This window comes from Pygoscelis adeliae, unplaced genomic scaffold (genome assembly GCF_000699105.1).
Source record: "Pygoscelis adeliae isolate BGI_AS28 unplaced genomic scaffold, ASM69910v1 Scaffold393, whole genome shotgun sequence".
NCBI classification, from domain to species: domain Eukaryota; kingdom Metazoa; phylum Chordata; class Aves; order Sphenisciformes; family Spheniscidae; genus Pygoscelis; species Pygoscelis adeliae.
Window position 1 is genome coordinate 221,561 of NW_008824376.1, and position 15,335 is coordinate 236,895.

The following is a 15,335-nucleotide window of genomic DNA, read 5'->3' on the forward strand; positions in this document are numbered from 1 at the left end:
TCAGTTCTCTTAAACCACAGAGAATCATGATAGTCACAAACCTAACTCTCCAGAATATTAACGATGAGCTATGCTTTACTTCCCTTAGTAACTCCAGAACATTGCCAGAATAACTAAGCACAAGACTTCAAAAGGCATCCTAGCTTAAATCTCAAAGATAGTGAAGCTGGCCTTTCAGAATTGCAAGCTCTCTCATATGAAATTTGACTATGTAGTTTCCATATTGAGAGACCATAAATGCTCTCCAAGAGACACTATATTATAAATCAAAGTTTCATTAACTGACAGAGTGCAATGTTGTCATTATAAAGTCCAGAATCTCTTGAGAAAAAACTGTGCAAACCTGCTCCTAGCATGGCCCAGGATTGCTGGTTTGCTACAGCTTGCTTACTTCAATACAATAGCTAATTGGAACTTACACATTCTGATGACTGTCTAGTGCGCAAGGGTCGTTCCACTTGCTGCTGACTCACAGCCACTAGCTGTGAATTTACCATGCTTCGGACCAACTGGGTGCCTAATCAAGGAAAAAAATGTTAATAAAAAATGCAAGGTTACAGATGACAGAATAACGAACACAGAACTGGGAGTCAGCAATACCTTAACTCTCATGTGACACAGAGTAAGTAAATCACTTTAACCTCTCCTTTAAGTGGAAGGCTTTCCCTCTACTGGCAACAGCCAACATAAATAGGTATAGCAGCTAAACCCAAAATCTAATTCTGAGTAATACAAATTCTAGCATGAACAAAGCTCACTTTGCTATCAGGCAGGAGCACTACTTTATACAGGTTTCCATGCTATTGCTGTAAGCAGTGGAATTTTAAATAGTAATAGCAACAGGAGAAACTTTTGGGCAAAGAAGGGGGGGAGGGGGGAGGAGAGAGAGAAAGGCATATCAGAATACAGAAAAGCAGCAAGGTTCTCTCTGAAGTTCATTTATGATTGCTTTCTCTGCTTTTTCAAGTACCACAGGCACCTAAAGGCCTAACTTGAATGGGTTTGCAATCACACTTGTCTCTAATTACTAACAGTAATTTGAAAGCTGGATCTAGCTTCCTAATGCATCTGTATGCTTTTGGAAGTGTTACTTTAAGACCACTGATTTTTGGTGAAAATACATTTACTTACCTCTCACAGATGATGGAGGGTTAGCTAACATTTGAGAAACATTTGGAAGAGGAAATGCACCCAATTATTACTATTATTACTACTCCTAAATGCACTCATTGTGAGTGGAAGACAAATAATGCAATACCCTGAACTACACTATAGTTACTGCTGAGTATATTTTTACCACCCATGCAAAGACTGTACTTCAGGAGGCATTACTCCCCTTGAAGAAAAGCAACACTTAGACTAAAAGCTGTATTTGCAATGACTGAAATCATTAGTTGCAGAATTTTTTTAAGATAATTACCAGGTCTGTATAGAGACCTAGAGAGAAGGGATCTCAGAACTTTCAAATTATACTAACACCACATAAACTAACTTACCTGGCACGCTATTATTTCTCTGACGGGTTTGTTTGAATTCAGGACAATCTCTTCTAACATGACCCACATCCCCACAGATGAAACACCTTTTCTCTCTTGTTTCTCTATCGTCTTCTTTCACTTCTTTTTCATCATCTTTCTCGTTCTCCTTTTTCTTCAACCTGAATAATATTTTTTATTAGCAATATCACAAAACCACCAAAAAAAATAATCTCTGTAGAGTTGTGATACTGGTATGTTCAAAGGAAATGGTTACATAACCAACAGCTGTACCAGAATACAAACATCTCAGGAATCCCAAAAAAACACTATCAGAATCTGGGCTGGTTAACAACCTGTTTGTATAAACTTAACAAACTTAGAAGCTCCCCAGAATTGTCCAGAAGCTATCCGACTGTATTAGTGCAGAACTATATCTGCAGTTAAGTAGGTTTAGCCTGCTAGTTAGTTTAAGAGTAGTTCTATGCAACAATCCCACCGAGTCAGAATATACACAAAACAAGTTAGCTGTATCTTGTAGATATAACTTCCCCCTGACTGGAGATGGCATAATTCTCTATAAGAGTATATTAGCGTCCCAAGCCTAGACAGGATGTGAAAGAAAGCACTAAGGCTCTTTCAAACATTCAGTACTAATGCAACAAACAGGAGAAGAACTAGTGATCAGGAACCAAGACAAGAAATAAAGTTTTTTTTCCACATGATATCTGTAGGATTGTTTAATATTAATACTATTTTGTGAGCTGTATATACAATTTGAGAGAGAGTCTGTGTGGCTGTCCTGTAGTAGCAGTTTGTGTGAAGAGCAGATCACAACTTCTTTTCCTGAGGCAGATGTAAGGAAAAGAGGTGATGCAATTCCATGTGCTAGTGCTTGTGAGGAGTTTGTTAAGGGAGCGGCTGAAAGAAATAGTCAACCTGTGACCTTAGGGTTCCAGTCCAGTTTCATGTATCTTGAACTCTGCTGACTGAACAAAAGGCTGTAAATAAGGACTTTGTAGCAGGAAGAGATCAAGAATCTTTTGAAGAGTTATGGAGGACACAACTGAACATAAGGAGTAGATGAGAAAGCCCAGACTTTAATCTGCATTCTAAGGGCTTCAAACAGGTTTTAGGAGGAGTCTGACAACCTACCCGAATGGGTCATTAAAAATCCAAAGACATAAAAATGCGAGGAGCGCACATTCTCTGTCAATTCCTGCTAAACTCTCTTTGGAGACATTGACCTGCATGTACTAGGGACTCCTTTTGCAGGAGTACTGGATCCAAAACTCTAAGTGCAATTAATGTACAAGTGCAAGATCACTAAGTGACTGGCACTAGTATGATGCTACAGAAATGCACCTTAACTATGTACATTTTAACTACTCCTAGATTTTAATAAATGAACTTTTACCTGCCTTGCAGAGGTACGTTATCAGATCTATAGAACAATTCAAATTCAACAGTCTTCCAAACATGATTATTACAGAAAATCCATTTTAATACATTACAAATTGTGCAGTCAGGTAGTATGGTCTCCATCTGAATGTTTACACTATAAAAAGATAATTTACTGATCTAAATTTTAAGGTAAGCTGTAACTACAGATAGATCATGAAGCAAAAGTATTAACACATTATAGACCATTGATTTTACTCTGGGTGTGCTTGCATAAATACTCTAAGATTTAAAGAGATGATCAGAAATAGTCTTAAGAAAAGCAAAAATAGGATGGGAAGCTGAGGATCAGATGTGAAGCTTTGATTTTCTCTGCAATTCAGTGTATTCTTCATTTCCATTAAAATTTCAAATGTCCAAATCTCTCCTGATTTAATCTCAAAGATTTTATGTTAGCTTTGCATATTACTTACCTCCTCCTCTTTGGACAGTCTTTCATGTAGTGACCAATTTTTCCACAGACACGACAACATCTGTCATTGGGTGCCAATTCCCCATCTGTCAGCACTTTTGAGTCAAAAAAGTATTCCTATCAAAACACATCAGACATACAATATATAAACCGTTCACACAAGACTGAGAAATGAAAGCAAAACGGACAGCTTTCATCTCCTATTGTTCCCTAAATGTCACTACTTCTTAGATTATACCTAGTCTTTTTCATCCTCTAGATAATGGCAGCTTTTTCAGAGATGTAGAGCAGTTTGGGCTAAAAAGGGGTATTTACTCTTAGCGCCAGAGGCTGAATTTGCAGAACAGCTTATCCAGGCTCCAGCCTGCTGCCTCCCTTCCGCTTCCCCAAAGGCTCCTCAGAGGGCAATTTTTGCATACGATCTATTTTGGTATCTGAGTCACTGCTTGTATGCTTTCTGAAGCAGCCTATGTCCCTTCCCAAATGACATGATTATATCCCCCTAGACAGAACAAAGCTCAGGTGGGAAACAGATGGAGCATCTGCACACTGACCTATACCGCTCCCCTCCCCTGCAATTTGCTAAGGGCAGTTCTGATGTGTGTCAGCGCAAAGGCCACAGCCTCTGGGCAACATAAACATTGTGAAAGTACTATCTTGCCTGAAAGATTGAAATAGAGGTACAAATAGAAATGTCCTAACCCCAGCTCGAGAACGAAGTCCTACTGTAGACAGGTAATTCACTGAACCTTTTTGCTACAGTTTCCTCTCTGTACCACTAACCTGCAATACAGGGCATTGACTTAGGAAGGAGATCAAGAACTCCTTCTTTGTTGGGTACTTTGGAGAAATAAAATGCTATGTAATACTATTGGCATTATTTCCTTCATGTAAGAGACAGCTCATTTGCATGCTAAGGCTGCTTTCTGTCTTGCCTTTTATCCTTATGTAAAATGTTCAGTGAAAATCTGAGATGAGGCAGAACACAACCAACCACATATACAAACACACAGTACATGCTTTCCAGAAGCCCTATAGCCTTGTGTTGAATGTGTATGCAAACAATTAAAAAAAACTTATTAGCAATATTTATTACATATGCGCACATGTTTGTCGGTTACAGGTAACTACATCCACACAGTAATTCATTATTATTTGTATCACAGTAGTACTCAAAAGCCCCAATAAAAACAGGTTCTATTTTATTAGGCACAGCACAAAACAGAACACAGTCACTGTATCAAAGAACATTTAACACAAACTCAGAAAAAACACAGATAAAGTAAGCAAATGGAAAAGAGATGATAGGGAAGGATGAGGGGAAATTAAAGCTTTCAAAAGATTTTCAAAATCCCTTAGAAACACATACCCTGTTGAAAGCCATTGGAAGAACAGTCCTCTAAACTGTCTTAAAAAACACCTTTTTAAGTAGATGTTAAAAATATTAATTCCAGCTTATTTGTTCGCTCATATAAAAAAAAAAAATTGTTCTCTATTACGCATCGATGACTGGACCCTGTAGCACAAAGGAGTACTTTCTCTAATATGATGTTGCATGAACATATTCCTGACCCTGACTCACTATGCAAATTTTGAAGGTCAACTGATTAAAAAAAAAAAAAAAAAAAAAGTCGATCATCGTCCTTTTCCTTCCTTAAGCAGCAAACCTTACTTTCCCCACCAACTGGAAAAATAAGTAGAATGTAACATCTCGTGAATCTGTTTCCTTTAGCTACATGAATAGCTAGTAAAGTTCCTAAAGCTGTTTCTGGGTTTTATAGCCGATTTTGCAGTTTTCTGCAATGCATAATGTCACACAATGAAAAGTTTTATAAAAAACAAAAACAAGCTTACTTTACCCAAACCTGCCAAAAATACCCATTACCTATCCAGCTACTCCTGTGAATTTTATATTGCAGGAGTCCAGTACTAAGCCGTACATTTTAGGCAGATGATCTATAATTACATATATTGTCCATACCAAATTGATAAATACATAAAAGAGATTTGCTTTGGATGCATCAATTCAGTGGACGAAGAAAAGTAAAAAACATACTAAAAACTATGAAAACTTACAGCTTCTCTTCCAACAGTTGGGTAGAATGGGGTACCAAATAATTTTCTCCCATTGATAAATGCCTTCATTATGAAATTGGTCACTATTGAAGAAAAACAAAGTTATTGGAAAAAAACAGAAAAGGCACAACACTTGAGAAATTAGTGAACATTAATCATTAGTAGACTTACTTTTCCTAGAGACTCCAGCACCGAGATTATGATTCAAGTCAAAAGGATCTGTGTAAAGAAGGGAGAAAAACAAATCAGAAAAAAAATGCTGCAACTAAGTTTTTTTACACAGACAATCCCATTTTAAATGCACTCACAGAGCAGATGATAGCAAAGCAATGCTGAGTGTTTTAAAAATATGTGACTACCCATAATAAAGTAAGAGCAATTTACTGACATATACTAAAAGTAAGGAGTCTAATCTCATTTTGTAAGCTGTAGGACTTGCAAACAATGCTTTTTTTTAAACATTGATGGTAGTTTCCTCACATAAAGATCCTGTGTAACAAGGAGAACAGATCCTCAAGCAACAGCGTTCATCACTCCCTCATTAATGGAACAAAAATTCAGGAGATAAGTACCTTCGATGGCAATACATTTGGATGTCCACTGTTTCTCAAACGTAGTTAACAGCTTCTTCTGCCGGATGCTGATCACATATTCCTTGAAGTCAAATTCTTCAGTGTAGAATCGCAGCAACCCTAGCCAGAGTTCTCCAAGTGATTCAGTGTTCTTTCCAAGAGAAGGCAGACGCTTCTTCTGCATGCAATTGAAGACAATTTTTTCAGTTACAGTTACTGAAGTACTTCTTCTCCTGAACTACCTCTGTAACTATGAGTTTCTCTACCATGAACAGTTTCACTTGGTTTGACTTTTAACAGTTTCACTGGTTAAAGTAAGGTTAAATCACTACCGTTAACATGAGCTCAATCCGGGACTGTTTAAGAGTAAAAAGTATTTTTCCTGATTTATGTTATTTAGAAATGATTTAAAAAAAAAAAAAAAAAAAAAAGCAGACACTCATTTCAGCAAAACAGGACTCATTTGGGAAGTTATAATAATATGGATATGGAAGTTTAATTACTCTTTCATATATTACACTGTTAGAAATTTATTACTTTCCCATAAAAACAAGCTTTAAGTTTTAGTGACTCTTCTGGAATTAGAATATTACCAATTCTTCCATGTCATCAAAGAAAAAGGCATTCCATCCATCCACCATTCTTTGTGGAATCTGTTTTCCATCAAATATCTGCCGAAATAGAGAGGGACACAGTTACCACTCTAATTCAGAGTCACCATAAAAGACCTGCAGTTTTGCTGGTAAGAAATAATACAAAAATATAAATCTTTTAATTTTAACAATTACTTCTTATATAGGCAGAATTTCCCATTGGTAAAAAGTTTGAAAGTCTTTTTGCATTATTGCTATACGTCTCTCAAATTATTTGGGTATTTTATTTTTACTTGTTCTTTGTAACTAAGAAAACATGACTGAGTTACCTCATCAAGATTCCAACATCCCTCTTGCCCACAAAATCTCTAAGGAGACTTTATGACTCCTATTACATTTTGACTTTAACAAAGCCAAGGGGAAATTCCACCGTTATTTAAATGCACTCTCAGGATAGCAATAAAATAACAACCCCCAACCACTACTAAAGTATCAGCAAGAAACTCTGAGTCTCAACTGCAGTGCTTAAGCTGATTTTCCTCTTGCACGCAGACAACAAAAAAGGCAGAAAGGGGTAATTTTCAGAAGTGCTTGGGAGTTCCAGAGTGTATCCAGGAAGAGGTAGATAGCTGACTAATTAGATTTTCCCCACCCATGCAATGGCACATGTAAAATAGTATCTTTAAAGTTGTACCAAAGCATTAGTTACCTTTTTTTCCCCCTCATAAAATCATAAATTAAACTTTTTCTCTTACAGATAAGGTGTTGAGCAACAAATAGTGCTTCTGACAATAACTGATGGAAGAGCTGGACTCGCATCTCAAGACCATCTGGCGCAGTCTCATAATTACAATTCCCTTCTCTCCATACCACCTGCCAATTTTTTTTTCTATCCTGTTCAGCATATAAATATCATCATAAGACCAAAATCCCAAAGTAAATGTAACAGCAGAACTTAGGTCCAACAGATTCCCGATTTTGTTGTAATTTTCTTGGTAAGTTTTACCCACTAAAACCAAGCGGGAGTTAGGAACCTGCTAATGCAGAAGGGCCCCATATTTCATTCATCCCCCTGATCCTAAAAGCCCAGACTTCTCATATTTGGCTTGAAGAAACAATGCATCTATTTTCATAGCCTCTTTTTCTGAAAACCTACCTCCTGAAGAACTGGAATAACTGGTGGATTTCTCTGCTGTAGAAAGTACAAAACCATAAGAATATAGGCATACGAAGACAGACTACCACGGGATGCATCACCAATATCGCAGCGCTGAAAAAATACATTTTAAACAAAATACTGAATTTACATTTTATTATTCAAGACTAACAACTATGTCAGAGAGCAAACAGAAACCCCACCAGTAACAGAAAATACATTCATCTCATAACCAAAAATTGTTTTATGAAGCCTGAAAAATAAATGTCTTTAGAGTCAAGTGCCATCTGGCAAATCCACAGCATAATTTGAGTAACATAAAACCAGAAAAGCTTCTCATAGCCAAAATATTTTTTTTTTTAGTTTATAATGTGCCAAATTGAAAAAAAAAAAACCAAATCAAAACCCCCAAAACAGAAATCCCAACAAATCTTCACATCTGATGTCCAGGTTTCAATACTGTAAAATTTAACTTTCCTAAACTCATGCTACTAGAGCTGTTTCTATGATTCCTTATTGTTTCGGTGTCGTTCCCGTCCCCCCCGTCCCCGTCCCCCCCCTTTATTATTAATTAATAGGCAAGTATTTCCATGTTGTACTGGCAACTTAGGCAATACCTGGCATTTTGCTAGCATACATACAGATACCTAATTAAACCATGGTCCAGCCTGCACAACACAGTGTAAAACAAACATCAGCGAATTACCTTACTATGCTTGAAAATCTTATTACAGTATAACCTTTCTACAGCATCTGCTTCTAAGCTACCCTTTGCTTCAAGCATGTGTCATAACAAACAATACATTTTTAACCTCCTATGTCTGGAAAAAACAGGGATTCACAAATTACTTTCACATTAGCAGCAGCAGTGACAGCTGTTCCTGGTTTTCCTGCCAATGCAAACAGAGGAGGAAGCATTTTGCTTATGCACAAGAGTATTTGTATAGCTATGAAGTCACCTCCATACATATACATTCAAGAGTGTATGTCCCACAACTTGGAAACTTGGTCTTTACAGTAAGATTTTTAGAATGTATACAATAGTATGCAATACTACCAAAAAAAAAAAAAAAGGTAAGATTCATTATTATCAACACAAGACATTTTTAGTCTGGACACAGAAGAGACATGGCAATATTCTGCACTATTGTGACCACACACAATACTAGTCTTGGTGACAGTATAATGAACATGTCCATTCCATTCTGGAACAAGGTTATTTTATTCATCTTGATGCATTTTATTACATTAACATCTGGTAGCATGATACACTCTCTATAACCCATTTTTTATTTGCCCCTGTTTCACTAAACTTTCTTTGGATGTGTTTGGGGAGTGTATTTAATAGCGCAGCTTAAATAAAAAGAAACACCATGTTTCAATTATCAAAGGCTGTATAGTGTAACACTGTTAGAATATCATAAGAAAAAAAAAGATGCAGGAAATTTGGTATTTGATATTTCCAAACTCTTAAAGTCAAGTGTATGTCCTAGGCACATCAAGTAAAGACTTACGCATTCATTCATCAACCCATACCTACTCCTTTTATAGTAAGTAAAACAAGGCAAGTAGGCCAGAAAAAAGCTGCAGTAATCTCTGGGCTGGTCCTAGATATGGCAACTTGGGAAGCCCATGCACAGCCACATGCCCCTACATCTTACAGTTACCATTTTTTCCAGTTTTGTTTGGGGTTTGTTTTTTTTTTTTTTTTGCACTGTAGCTGGTTTGAAATTGAAAAAAAAATTAAAGTTTTCCTTTCATCAGCTTTCTCTTAGTCTGAAATTGAAAAAAAATTAAGTTTTCCTTTCATCAGCTTTCTCTTAGACAGAAATCTTTCAACAGATAGCAGAAGATACCAGGACTGAAGAACTTGATTCTGACACACACAATCAGACGGAGCATAGTCAGCTTAAGAAAGTGCACTTCATATTAATAGCATGCTACTGTCTCCTTTCCAGTTGGTATTAGCAAAAGGTAAACTCAGTGGCTGTATCAGAAAACACTGTATTATACAAATAAGTTCCTTCTTTTTATATTACCTTTGCAAAAACTTTCATTGTATAGCCCAGATATTGCACTCTAGGATCAATAGCTGCATATGTAGCCAGCATTCTTGTGTTATGCTGCGCCTGGAAAAAGGGGGGAAAAAAACCCAAACAAACAGGTGTTTCAATATTATTTATGGTTAATTATAGTATAGTCTGCAGTTCAAGCACAGGACATGCATAATACAATTGGAGGGCAAAAAATCACAGCAATATTCCACAAAATTCATGCAACATTTCCTGCACAAGCATAACTCAAAGGTGTAATCAGGACACTATTAATGCAGTAACAACAACAAGAACCTTGGAAAACACCAGCAAAGATGTAAGTCCGTAAGATGACTCACATTGGATCAAATTCCACAAATTGCATCTTCTTCACCGGTGAATGTGAGCCCACTAAATAAGAAATCGTTCAATTTCATTGTGCTAGATGTAAGCTGGGATAGGATGTATCATTCATGCCATTCATGATGGCAGAAAGGCCATGGAGAATGTGGCACTAACAGCTTTTCAGGAGCATTCACAAAAATGCTTTGTGTGCCACGACGCTGCTCTGCCATCAGGTTATACAGCTACTTGGGTTGGGCTGAGGGTGTGGGCCACTGAATTTAAATAATGTAGAAAAAAAAAACCCAAACACACAAAAGCATTTTAATTCTGGTTTCAAAATTATTCCCTCAAATTATTGAGTGAGTTACAATGAATTAAAAAGCTTTCTTTGAACATAAAACCAAACACAAACAGATACTTACCAGTGTATTGTATAAACTGATATCTCCTTCTAAGCCACTTCGTCTGTGTTCAAATTTTACTATAGGCACTTTGGCTGTTGTTATAGGCAAGATGTTTCTCAAACCTGGGGAAGCAACACTTTAGTACATAAAACATTTCCATTAACTACATATATAGTAAATGTAAATACAAAACAAATAATATTTTAAAACACCTACCTGGATGCTTCTTAAGAACTTTTGCCAAACCTTCTATTATTTCTTTACAGTTTAATTTCTAGGAAAAACAAATATCACAGCTTCAGATGTTAAAACACGGATCCTATCCCAACAAGTACATTTACTATCAAATGTGTATTTCATAGAGGAGAAGTTGATGTACAAAAAGAAGTAAGCAATAGGCCAGCACATGAATTTACGTAAACTGGTGATCCGTATTCTCTATGTGGACATCTACAGTACACTAAATGTGAGTCTACGGGGCATTAAAAGTAAAACAAGCTATATCTTGCTTCAATCGTGCAGAGTGCAACAAGCCGATGTGCTACTAGCAAAATCCTACCTTTTCTGTGTACAGCAATCTTAATTGAATTAAAAAAAGCTTAAAGAATTCTTGAATTCAAAATAGTAAATTTTATCAGTTTCAAAACTCTTACCTCTGCATTTTCATGGCCTTCCAACGTCATGCAGATATCTAGATCACTGTCCCGAAATCCAAATCCATTCTTTGAAGAGCCAAACAAGCAAAGTCTGGCTTTGTCTGATCAAAAGAATAGACCGAAAAAAGATAAATTCTTTTACACTTGGATGGTAAGTGCTTACTATGGAATATTGCTTAACTGAGATGTGTAGGTGCCCATAAAAATGAGCTTTAAAAGAGAGCTTACAATGTCACTTCTAAGACCTCACCTTTGATAAAGGAGGAAGCACAATACTTCAAAAATTATTTATAGAAGGTAAGGCAAGATAAAGCCCATGTAATTTTTTTATGAGTGAGGTGTGTTACAGAGTTACTATTACCATTAAATAGCATGTCTAAATGCGGTGCAATGTTTTGTGGTATGTGACTGCACTTTCCTGTTTTAAATAAATCAAAATAAGGTGCAAACCCAATCACCAGTACAGCATTACCCCACAGATAAGACAGAGCTACTCTTAAGCAGTCCAAGCAATATTTATGGTTCTACTCATACTTTATCTAGGTTGCATTTTTTTCCTGTGACTAGGTAAATTTGGTCAATCAGTAAGTTTCTGTAACCTTAACATACTGTTCAAGAACATACAAGCAGTAAGATTAATATACTTTATGGAACATTTTTTCCCAATTGTTTTGTTTACATTTTTTTTAAACAATATTGTAATGCATGTTTATTCTTGTAAAGGAAAGCAAAATTATGTAACCCAGAGGAAGCAATTTCTTCCTAATTGAAAAGAATGCATTTATCTGTTCAACTGAAATCAATGCTCGGAAAATATATATAACACCTATTTACAGCTTTTTCCTAACCTTTAATAGAATCGGAAATTTTAAGTCTTTCAAGGTTCTGTAACAGGTCTCAATCCTCAGCTGCTGCCTGTAAATGGAGGGCACAGCTGGTGGACGGAAGTGCGGTTCACAGTTCCTTCATCACAGGCCAGCTACAGCAGAACGGATGGCCTTCTGTGTAAAGCAATGGACTGGAATTCAGGAGACCTGGGTTTGGTACCAGGCTCTAGCACTGTTCTACAACACCTCCAAAAAATCACTTTGCATCTCTGTGCCTTGACTTCCATCATTGCAGTAAGATACTTTTCCCTGTTTTATAAAAGGGATGTGAAGATAACGAACTCATTAAGATTTCTAAGATACTTCAACACTGGTGACTAGGCAACAAAAGTACTTGGCCCATGACCCAGATAACACTAAACTCAACTGGCCAGGGCCCATTCAAACTTTCTTTTTGTCCTGACTGCAATAATCCTCTATCTGCATTATTACTCTTGCAGCTCTTCCTCCACTCTAGGGACATTTCCATGCAATAGCATTGAGGGATGTTCAGTTTAGAACTCTGCAAGATAGCTTTACATACAGAGGGAAAAGCAATGCCGCTGCTTTAAGCAAGGAAAATGAGCAATAATGAGACAAATTACATCTTCATGCTCTGGACAACATGAATGAAGAAAGCATTATCAAGAATCACCACCTACTGTTACATACCATTATACTCTTTTCGAATAAATCTTTCCAAACTTGCCAGAATTTGTTCTCTGTTTTGTTGCTCAGATAAAGGAGGGGATAATTCATCTAAGTAAAAACAAGTTAAAACACAGTCAGATGTGACATTCAGCTACCTCAAAAATCTTTTCCAGCTCATTAAAAGTATTGGATACCTTTTGGGTTTTTTGTTACATTTACTTTCCTTGAATATGTGTTTTTCTTTTTTATGATATCATTAGAGTTGTTAGGAATTTATTTCAGATGTATGATTTTCTGCAATTACTCAAACACAGCACCCAGAAGGAGCTTTTTCCAAGGGAAGCCACAGAATTTGACAAACACAAAAACTAGTTTTGCCCAGAGCCTAATTTCTGGAAACACTAGTAACTTTTTACAAACCCAGTAAAAAATCCTGTATAGTATTAGTTTCTCAAATCTGTTACAAGAATTTGATATAACAACCATGGATTATATGAAATTAAAAATATTGATAGATTTGTAGCCTAGGGTACCTGGAAGAGCTTCTTTCCACTGAATTTACCGGAATAAGTAATTTAACCCTACAGTTTTTATTTTTTCCAGATTACAGATCACAGTTTACAGTGGAGTACAAACACTTTTCCAACTTACCGAAACATCTTTTACACACTATATCAAGTATTTCCCGAAATCTGTCTGTCATTGGTGGTAGTGGTTTTAGATCAATTTTCTTGAAATCCTCTGGGCAGTCATTTTTGGAATGTCCATCCCGTTTGCAGATGCTGCATACTATAGTTGGTGGCTTTTGGGGGAAAAAAAAAAGCGCACAAATGCAATTTTACTGTTATGATAGTTCAGCAGACCCAACATTTCCATATAAGTCATGCAACCAAGAACATTTAACACCTGAACAGCAACAGAGCCTCTACAAAGAACAAACACCACCTCTCAACAGGCTGCATTTAGTTCTCACAGTGCATAAGAGCAACTGGAAATTCTACAGGAAAGCGGGGGGGGGTGGGACACAAAACAACGAAAAAACAAAACCCAGGATTTTTTTTTTGTGGAAATCAAAAAACTTTGATTTCCAAATGGCATACAGTTTTGGTGTTTTCCAGTCCTGAATAACAGGTACTCTAAAAAGGCTAGAGCTACCATTCATAATAGAGACTGAAGCAATCACCGGGAGAATCCTGTCATCCATCCACCCTTAGTTTTAGTGATTTAGAAGTAATAGCCCACTGATACATGACCAGCACTGATTAAATACACAGCTTACCTTTCCTGAAGTCAAAATAAACTTATCAAACACATAATGCATTTCTGCTGTAGAGATTCTGCCTTCATCTTTGAGATCACGAGCTTCCACCATTGCTTTGCAGTTGGGCGAGGTAGCTGGTGTGCCAGTGCACTTATTCTTCTGAGAAGACTCTGTTACCAAACTCTGTGTAGTTTCAGCATCAGAAAATTCATTACTAGAATTTGTGTCATAGGGCTGATGTTCACCGCAGTTACAACGGTGGCTTAGCTCACCTTCAGTTATACAAACTGAAATTTCTAAATCATCCCTCTCTTTAAGTGATTTTTGCTTTAATTCACAGCATTCATTAGAAATAAAGGATAAAGCTTCTTCTTTGTCTTCATCATAACTAGAGTCCAATGTTGAAAGTAGCAAAGAGTCTATGTTCTTGGAAGTACATCTTTTGGCTACAGCTTCTACCACTTCATTACATTCAAGTTCATTCTCTGGTATGCTACATCCACTTCCTATATTTTGTTTATCTACAACTTTTTCCCCTTGTGGAAGGCAACAGTTGGCTACAGGCTCTTCAGATCTTGTGGATTTCTTATTATTCATTTTCCCTTTTTCTTTTTTCTTGGTATCTGGCTTGGATTTAATCCCATCTTTACTTTGTGGACATGCAAAATATTTATACGCTGTCCTAAATCGCTCCAGGATGTACTCAAATACCATCTGGCTATTTAGACTTCGTGCAACATTCCTCTTTAGTGCAAAAGGATCTAGGAAGAAAAAGAACAACTTCATTAGAGATCTTTAATTTCTACATTTCACTAAAGCAGCTGAAATACCTAAGTTATGATACGGCAGTTAAAAAGAGATTCTTGTAATATAATCCAGAACTGTATTTGGAGATACTTAGAGAACATAGGGCCCACAAGGTTTTTTGGACTTCTTCCACACAAAACGCAACACACGTGTGGCCATGAATGGCTGGCTATTGTAAACCATTCTAAATAGTGTTATTTAAAAAGAAAACCACAGGTATATTGTACCATTATTTTATGGCTAATTTCTAAACTAGAAATGAAAATAAACATACAAAGGCAAAATAAATGTAGGCCTGCCTGAACTTTTTTCCTTCACTGAAGAAGGATTTGCATTTCCCTCAAGAAATTAATTTCTTTAAGAGTAACATTAAGGTTATAAGGATTATATGAACCAATCTCACCAGGTTTCATTCTTAGTCCTTCCTAGCGATTTCTAGATCAAACATGTTTTCCAAGTAAAAAGAGCACTTGCATAGTTGCTATAAGTTTGCCTGGGAAGATAGTATCAAACTGAGATTCTGTTACTTCATAATTTCAGTTACAAACTTAACATTAAAAAAAAGGT

The 15,335-nt window shown here is 36.5% G+C and overlaps 1 protein-coding gene across 3 annotated transcripts in view; it reads right to left on the reverse strand.

The window, feature by feature from the left end:
* Positions 1 to 15,335, reverse strand: part of ZCCHC11 (zinc finger, CCHC domain containing 11) — a 40,840-nt gene that overhangs the window by 7,060 nt on the left and 18,445 nt on the right. For all 3 annotated transcript variants that reach the window (XM_009320186.1, XM_009320185.1, XM_009320187.1), the window contains 15 exons: positions 13,980 to 14,722; positions 13,352 to 13,502; positions 12,722 to 12,808; positions 11,181 to 11,284; positions 10,744 to 10,801; positions 10,546 to 10,649; positions 9,785 to 9,874; positions 7,746 to 7,859; positions 6,590 to 6,667; positions 5,997 to 6,174; positions 5,596 to 5,643; positions 5,425 to 5,507; positions 3,350 to 3,465; positions 1,497 to 1,657; positions 420 to 517 (listed from right to left, as the gene is read on the reverse strand). In XM_009320186.1, coding sequence (XP_009318461.1) covers positions 420 to 517; positions 1,497 to 1,657; positions 3,350 to 3,465; positions 5,425 to 5,507; positions 5,596 to 5,643; positions 5,997 to 6,174; positions 6,590 to 6,667; positions 7,746 to 7,859; positions 9,785 to 9,874; positions 10,546 to 10,649; positions 10,744 to 10,801; positions 11,181 to 11,284; positions 12,722 to 12,808; positions 13,352 to 13,502; positions 13,980 to 14,722 — 2,213 coding nt within the window. The remainder of the gene's footprint in view (positions 1 to 419; positions 518 to 1,496; positions 1,658 to 3,349; positions 3,466 to 5,424; positions 5,508 to 5,595; positions 5,644 to 5,996; positions 6,175 to 6,589; positions 6,668 to 7,745; positions 7,860 to 9,784; positions 9,875 to 10,545; positions 10,650 to 10,743; positions 10,802 to 11,180; positions 11,285 to 12,721; positions 12,809 to 13,351; positions 13,503 to 13,979; positions 14,723 to 15,335) is intronic.